Here is an 8,577-nt window from a genome sequence, read left to right on the forward strand (position 1 = left end):
TGAACTTTAAATGTTTAAATAATTTGAAATTACAATTTTTTAAGTCTTGAATTTTCGAATCTATAAATTTATTTTTTTGAATTTCTTTTGTATTGAGCGAGGGGGATGTCACTTCCGCGCTAACCGAGCGATAAAGCTTCCTTTTCAAACCTTTGCAGCGTTCACTTTCACCTTTCCGCTTTAACTTGCTTTAACGCGCGTTAACCGCGATAACTTGCTTTTTGGCTTGCCTTTTCTTGCGTTCTTGCATCACACTGCTCGATTTTTTTGACAGCGAGAACTGTCAAGAGCAAATGACAGTTCTCGTTGTCAAATCAGTCGAGCAGTTTGTTTTGCCAGATTTTTCTCTGTCACCGGACGGATGATGGTCAAAAAACGGTGGCGCTCTAGGAGAAAACAAGATTCTTGCCGCGTTGTGCTGATCGAGAGGGTCACCAGCGGCCTGGCTTCAAAGAATGCAACTTCCGGACGGAACGTTAATGAAAACGGGCGTGTTCCGGGGCCGGTGTTGGTGCGAAGAGCCTGCTAACGGAGCTGTACGACGATGAACCTGCGGAGGGCAAAACCGGTGGAACAGATCAGCCGTCGGAACCGTCGCGGCGGTGGATCACGCAAGGAGTAAAACGAAGATCTACCTGTACAACCTGATGAAGACGTGTGGGTGCTCATATTTAGCCCAAAGTAAAATAAACAGTATCAACAGAAAAAAAAACAGGATTTTATTCAATTATGTGTACAAAATCATACCGAACTAAGGAGGCTGCGGTACAGATTGTGGTAGAGTGGTTCAGGTGCGGGGGAATCAGGTGAGCTTTGCGCCAGTGGGTCATCTTCTTGCGCATCAGGATGAACCAATCGTAACCGGTCAATTCACTGCGCGGAGGGAGGGCAAGAAAGGTCCAGCATGGAGATGCTGCTCTGATGAACAACGCCATCACTTCGCTGTTGATCTTCCACGGAATACTGCCCAGCTGGTTTAGTGTGTCCTTGGCGGCCGATGCACTCTCTGATGCAGCGAGAATATATCTAGTGTTCTGGTCTGGCCCAGTGTTCAACAACAACAAACGTCTAAAACAAAAATATTTAAAAAATCTGTATGCACTTTCGATCGAAATGCTCGTTCAGCAACAGGCTTACCTTTTACTTTTCCGCACCGCATACCGCATACGTCGGCTCTTCCCGGATGAGTTGCTGCTGAGCTTTTCCAGATTCTCGTCAGCGGCCGACAGAAGCACCTTAAATTTTAGATTCTCCAGCTGCAGCGTATCCTATAACTCAGGTAGGACGCGCCGGACAGTTTTGCTGCGAGTCGCACTAAAATGCCAATGCCTAGCAGGATGTCGATTGCGCTGACACCGATCGATGGAATCTACCAACAAATAAAAAAAATAAAAACTTAAACTCGCCGGATAAAAAAAAAACTTACCCATGAACTTTTTCTCCTCCTCGAATTCCACCGAAATCTCCTCCAAATTCCTCTCTGCTGACGTGCAGTTTGCTTATCACTTTGGGGCGAAGTTGCTGTTGGGCAGCAACTTGCCTCCTTGCTAGATATTCCGGTACCGTGTCCTACGGATGTTGGAACGGGCGATCACATCGATGCAAACTTTCAAACAGATCGCAACGACCGAGACGAGCCTGGTCCTGGTCCTTCATCTTCTCCTTCTCGGCGACCTCCAGCTCGGCAATCTTCACCATCGTTCATCTTCTTACTCGATCCAAAAACCTTGATCTTGTCCGTGTCCATCGGCGTGTTGGCGATCAAGATCTTTGCGTTTCGGCTTTTGCACAACGGTCTTCTTGTCCAACAGGAAACCCTCGTCCAGGAACGAATCCTCCAAGCAATAGCCGGCAAATAGATTTGCTGGGACAGAATCTTCGAGCTGAGCGACGCCGTGGTGGCAAACAGCGCCGAACGTGCCGCCTGCTTGGCCGCACTCGTTTGAGGGTGAAATTTTTGCTCGAGCAACTTTTCCGCCTCGCTCAGCAACTCTGACACCAACACCGTCACGGAAGCCATTCCATCGCCAACCTCGTCGTCCTGGAAGCGACTCATGTCCACGCCGACCGCCTTCAAAATCGTCGCCCAGAATCAGAATCTTGTCCATTCCCTTCGTACCGGGTGTGCTCTTGACCAGATTGCCGATCGCCATGGCCCCCACAAACGAGGACAGCCGGGCGATCACCTCGGAGCAAACTTTTCCGGTCGTTGACAAAAAATCGCAATTTTTGCTTTGTTTTTTTTTCTTTCTGTCAAAACTGCTTGAAAAAAACCAAAACAAATACCGAGTTGCCAAACATGACCAAAAACTGCTCGACGGCAAGGTTGCAAGATAGATTTCCCTGGTTCAAAAGTCGAGCAGACGCTGGTCGCTTTAACTCGCTTTAACGCGCTTTAACTTGCGATAACTTGCTTTAAGGTGACGTTAGGTGAAAACTCGGCACGATGAGTAGCGTTGATGCTTTTCGAGCTCGTTTTTGTGCGTTTTAGTGTGTTATCGCGAAGTGACGTCCCCCTCGGTATTGAGCTATTTTTTAAATTTGCAAATTCTTTAAAATTTCTGAAATGTTGATGTTGTTTTGTTAGAAAAAATATATAGTTTCACTTTTTTTATATTTTTGTTTTTTTGTCATGTTGAATTTAAATTTTTTACAATTTCTAAATGTTAGAATTTTCAAATTTTAGAATTTTAGATTATTAGAATTAGATATAGATTTCAGAATTTTCAAGTTCCAGTTTTTTAAATTCATTTTATATTTTAAATGCTTTAATTGTTGAATTTAATAGAAATAGCAATTTCTTAATTTTAGAATTTTCCAATTTTACTTTTGAATTTTTAACCTTAAAAGCTTAATTTGTTTTTGAATTTATAATGTTTAAAATCTTGAAATTCTTGAATTTTAGAATTTATTATTTTTATAAATTTCTTAATGTTTCGAAGTGTATAATTTTTTAATGTCTGCATTTCAGATTGTTTTTATTTGTTTTATATTTTAATTTAGAATTTAAAAGCAGTATTTTTTGTTATTTTGGCGGTAAATGAAACGACTATTGTTCATTTGTAGGGCTAGTGATTTTTCACGGCAAATCGAAATTACGCGGCATGCCAATTACAAAACATTGAAATTTCATGACAATTTCACGGTACTCTTAAAACTGCTCAAAATAATCATAAAAATGTATTCTTTCAGCAAAATTATTAACAGAAAGTGTCTATAAAGTTAGCAGTAGTTCCAGATATAAAATAAAACCCCCTGACATAAATTATTTATTTGAAAGAAAAGGAGTATTGGATTAATATTGGGAAATTTCGAGGAATTTCCGTCAGTTGAATTCTAGAAATTTTTTATCAGGTTCTACAAAATAATGTAAACATTGAGTGTATCCCGCTTACTTCGATGTCGACCGAAACGATGTTCATTTGATGAGAATCAGCAGCAAACTGACCGGCTGGAGGGAGACTTGCACGCCCAGCTAGAAATTTTCAGACAGGAATTTCATGCACTACCCAACCATACCAACTTACACTATCAATTTCACCACAACGTTGCTTGAAAAGGTGTATGGATTTTTTCCATACCAGTTTCCATGCGGGTGTTGCATGATTATCATGAAAACCAACAAGCAGCTGACTTCAAGCCACGCCTCCAAATTTTCAAGCATGAATTTCACGTGACATTTAGTTGTATGAGTGTATGCTGCGTGAAAATCAAGAAGAGTTGCATGACTCATGCAAAACATTGTTTTGGGACAAAAATTGGCTGCCACAGGAATTTTCATGTAACTATGTGGTGAAAGATTTTTTGAGTGTCAATGAACACTGACATTTTTCTTAGATGGAGGCGGTGAAATAAATTAAATGAAATAAGATCTGAAAGGGATACATTTAATGTTAACATTTGTTTGTTAGCACCTAATAAAAAAAGTCATGAATGTATGATTCAGCTGATAAATTTTTATTGAGTATTTATAAAATTAATTTGTTTAAATACCTCTAAAATGATTCCCTGATTCATCAAAATTCATTATTAAAATTATTAAAATAATTTCATTCAAGTTTTTTTTTTGCTATCCTTCATTTCGGCAATATGGAAATTATAGTATTATAATAAAGTTCAGGCAAAACTTAATAAAAAGCAGTTTTTACAATAAAAAAATATGTAATGTATTGCAAAATGGTTGCAAATATGATTTCAATATGTATTAGTTTACTAATCAATTGATTTAAGCGGTATACGCACTTCGGAAAGAATCGGTCAAGAAAAATTTCAAATGGGCAACAGTGGCAGTGTAAGCAAGCCAGAGAGGGTGAAGAAAAGCCCCAAGAAATCGTTCCCTCTTCTTTGTTCTGCTGTTCGTAAAGCTGTTTGTTGACCCCTTTCCTTCCGATCAGCATACTAGCCTTTAAAACACATAACTTATATTCAAAATAAATGAAATCGTTTTCTTTCAAAGAAGTGTTGATTTGTGTTCTATTAAAATCTGTTTGGAATTTTGTTGAATAAATAAACTATCTTCATTTTGTTGAATATTCTAATGAACAATGTCTTAAAAAAAGTTATAAATCTGATATGAAATTCTTTTTAATTGTAAACTGCCTTAAAAATGCTTGTTAAAAATCATTTAAAATTTTTGAATTAATAAAATAAGGCTTGAATGCACTGAGTAGCGATTTATCAATTCAATTAAATTCTTCAAATTTTGCGGCATTTAACGGTACTTCCCTAAATTTACGGGCAGGGCCGAACCTGGGTGCTGAATAGTGGTTCGCAAAACGGCCTCAATTTTGAACTGTCAAAGTGGAACCAATTTACTGTTTGCCAAAAGTAGAAAGTATTGTTATCGATCATTAAAAAATGTTTTTTTTTTGCTGGAATGAAACATTTGTGGCTTTTGAGAAACTGAAGTTGAACTCAAGAATTTTTATGAAAGTTGAAGACGAAATCTTATTTTTTATAATTATGAATGAAAATTGTTTATGGAGTCGATGCGGTTGTAACCAACTAGAAGCTGTCTTAACTGTTTGATTCCGGTTGAAATCCTACTGGTTAAGTGAAAATCTTCTCAGTTTGTTGGATCAGCTTTGCTAGAATTAGCGATGTTTTCGCTGGGCCAGGAAGAGCTGCATTCCCAAATCAGCCAAGGAATTTATCTGCGACATCGCAGAATGACACTCTCGCCGCAGGACTTCGTCACCCATAAAAAAGCATCTTCTAACCGATCGAAATTTGAAAACACACCCAATTGGGTCCTAAAATGATGCTTAGATTGCTGATATTATTGTTTATAGCGATAAAGCTTATTTTTCTGAGTACAATGACCCTTTGTACGACCACAAAGAGTTTAAAATTGATTTTCAAATCAATTTGGAAAAAATAACCTCGAGGTCCTTCTTAACAGAAAAGTTCCTACTTGACAGCTCGTTCTAAGGGGACCATTTGGGGACCATAGTTGATCCATCGAAAAAATGTTGTCTTGTCAATATTTTTTTGCATTAAGATGAAAAAAAGTGATCAGAAATGGTTTCTAATCGTGTTTTTTACCGTTGTACATAAAAATTGACATAGGGCTTTAGTACCCAATTTCCAGCAAAAATAAATATAAATAAATAAAACACATGCATACATGATTATCAAACAGCTCATTTACCAGTAAGAAGTAAGTCATGCTTGTGCTTGAACAGCCTCCTCCTTTTAGATGTAAACAAAGTGGGATCATTCGAAAATCGTGTTACGCATTCTCTCTATTCATCACCCAGGGGCGAACTACCATTTGATTTTGCTGGCTGACAAAATTTAACACACGTTGATATCACAAAATTAAGCTTAAACTCAAAGTTGAGTGATATTCATGTACGATCCAATTTTGGCTAAAAGCAATTAAACGTACACCACACTGCACGTCTCCCCACATTGACTGGGCAGCCCGCCGGCGGTCCGCTGGCGGACCGCCAAACCGCTCTGGCGATCCGCCAGCGATTGATTTGGCGGACCACGGGCGACCCGCTGGCGGATAAAATTTGCAACAATTTGGCGCACGATCAGTTTTTTTATCGTGACGTTGGTCCGCCAGCGACTCGCCCCGGGGTCGCCCAGGTTTGCCTTGAAATGTTTCACCCGCCGTTCATCCGCCCCACATACGCCGTTTTGTATGGTTCAACCGCCCCTATAGGATGGTCCGCCAGCAGGTCGCCCTCGATACGCCTCCCATAGAAAGTTCATCCGCCTAAAAAGCCCCAACCGCCTTGGCTCGCCCTTGATGCGCCTTTCATATACGGTACAGCCGCCCCTGTAGGTTGGTTCGCCAGCGGGTCGCCTTTGATACGCCCCCCATATAAAATTCATCCGCCCAAAAAGCCCCAACCGCCTTGGCTCGCCCTTGATACGCCTCTCATATACGGTTCAGCCGCCCCTGTAGGTTGGTCCGCCAGCGGGTCGCCCTTGATACGCCCCCCATATAAAATTCATCCGCCCAAAAAGCCCCAACCGCCTTGGCTCGCCCTTGATACGCCTCTCATATACGGTTCAGCCGCCCCTGTAGGTTGGTCCGCCAGCGGGTCGCCCTTGATACGCCCCCCATATAAAATGCATCCGCCCAAAAAGCCCCAACCGCCTTGGCTCGCCCTTGATGCGCCTCTCATATACGGTTCGGCCGCCCCTGTAGGTTGGTCCGCCAGCGGGTCGCCCTCGATACGCCTCCCATAGAAAGTTCATCCGCCTAAAAAGCCCCAACCGCCGTGGCTCGCCCTCGACCCGCCTTTCATATACGGTTCGTCCGCCCCTGTAAGATGATCCGCCAGCGGGTCGCCCCCGATCCGCCCCCTATATAAAGTTCATCCGCCCAAAAAGCCCCAACCGCCTTGGCTCGCCCTCGACCCGCCTTTCATATACGGTACAGCCGCCCCTGTAAGATGATCCGCCAGCGGGTCGCCCCCGATCCGCCCCCTATATAAAGTTCATCCGCCCAAAATGCCCCAAACGCCTTGGCCCGCCCTCGATTCGCCATTCATACATGGGTAATTCTCTACCAACTCACACGAAATCGGGAAAAGTTGCCCGACCCTCTTCGATTTGCGTGAAACTTTGTCCTAAGGGTAACTTTTGTCCCTGATCACGAATCCGAGGTCCGTTTTCGATATCTCGTGACGGAGGGCCGTACGACCCTTCCATTTTGAACATGCGAAAAAGAGGTGTTTTCAATAATTTGCAGCCTGAAACGGTGATGAGATAGAAATTTGGTGTCAAAGGGACTTTTATGTAAAATTAGACGCCCGATTTGATGGCGTACTCAGAATTCAAAAAACGTATTTTCATCGAAAAACACTAAAAAGTTTTAAAATTCTCCCATTTTCCGTTACTCGACTGTAAAAATTTTGGAACATGTCATTTTATGGGAAATTTAATGTACTTTTCGAATCTACATTGACCCAGAAGGGTCATTTTTTCATTTAGAACAAAAATTTTCATTTTAAAATTTCGTGTTTTTTCTAACTTTGCAGGGTTATTTTTTAGAGTATAACAATGTTCTACAAAGTTGTAGAGCAGACAATTACAAAAATGTTAATATATAGACATAAGGGGTTTCCTTATAAACATCACGAGTAATCGCGATTTTACGAAAAAAAGTTTTGAAAAAGTTACTTTTTGCGTTTCTCTTTGTTTCGTCGTCCGTGTCTGTCGCGATCGATGACGACCAACTTTTTCAAAACTTTTTTTCGTAAAATCGTGATAACTCGTGATGTTTATAAGGAAACTCCTTATGTCTATATATCAAAATTTTTGTAATTTTCTGCTCTACAACTTTGTAGAACATTGTTACACTCTAAAAAATAACCCTGCAAAGTTAGAAAAAACACGAAATTTTAAAATGAAAAATTTTGTTCTAAATGAAAAAATGACCCTTCTGGGTCAATGTAGATTCGAAAAGTACATTAAATTTCCCATAAAATGAAATGTTCCAAAAACAGTCGAGTAACGGAAAATGGGAGAATTTTTAAAACTTTTTAGTGTTTTTTCGATGAAAATACGTTTTTTCGAATTCTGAGTACGCCATCAAATCGGGCGTCTAATTTTACATAAAAGTCCCTTTGACACCAAATTTCTATCTCACCACCGTTTCAGGCTGCAAATTATTGAAAAACACCTCTTTTCGCATGTTCAAAATGGAAGGGGTCCCGCCCTCCGTCACGAGATATCGAAAACGGACCTCGGATTCGTGATCAGGGACAAAAGTTACCCTTAGGACAAAGTTTCACGCAAATCGAAGAGGGTCGGGGCAACTGCTGTGTGAGTTGGCGGAGAATTACCCACATATTTCATCCGCCCAAGCAGAATACCCGTTCAGGTTCCTTCAGGATTCTGATAGTGTTTTTTCAAGTTCATCTAAAACTGAAAAAAAACACAAAGTGCCTTATATACAAGAAATGCAGATCTTTGTAGATTCTTGTGTGCTGAAATTTAGAAATAAAACAAAAATATGAAAAAAACATAATTTTCAAAATAATTTTCTTCTCCATACATCTTACGTGCGTTGTTAGTTCACTGAGGTGAAATGATGAAAAAAATAAAGAAACAAAA

General features: G+C 40.5%; 1 protein-coding gene across 1 annotated transcript; it reads right to left on the reverse strand.

Moving 5' to 3' along the window:
• Positions 1 to 719: 719 nt before the first annotated feature.
• On the reverse strand, positions 720 to 1,257 carry LOC119771140. Its single transcript, XM_038266554.1, has 2 exons — positions 1,138 to 1,257; positions 720 to 1,068 (listed from the first exon to the last, which is right to left on the reverse strand). Exons 1-2 carry the CDS (start codon positions 1,164 to 1,166, stop codon positions 720 to 722), a joined length of 378 nt encoding a protein of 125 aa, XP_038122482.1. The 5' UTR covers positions 1,167 to 1,257.
• Positions 1,258 to 8,577: the final 7,320 nt, after the last annotated feature.

Source organism: Culex quinquefasciatus, chromosome 1, assembly GCF_015732765.1.
Source record: "Culex quinquefasciatus strain JHB chromosome 1, VPISU_Cqui_1.0_pri_paternal, whole genome shotgun sequence".
NCBI lineage: Eukaryota > Metazoa > Arthropoda > Insecta > Diptera > Culicidae > Culex > Culex quinquefasciatus.

What these genes read in the sequence shown, in the direction of transcription:
- LOC119771140 (XM_038266554.1), bottom strand. Translation starts at nt 1,166, where the DNA reads ATGCGGTATGCGGTGCGGAAAAGTAAAAG. An exon ending in GCGGTGCGGAAAAGTAAAAG is followed by an intron (nt 1,069 to 1,137) that starts GTAAGCCTGTTG and finishes TTTTTGTTTTAG; the next exon opens with ACGTTTGTTGTTGTTGAACA.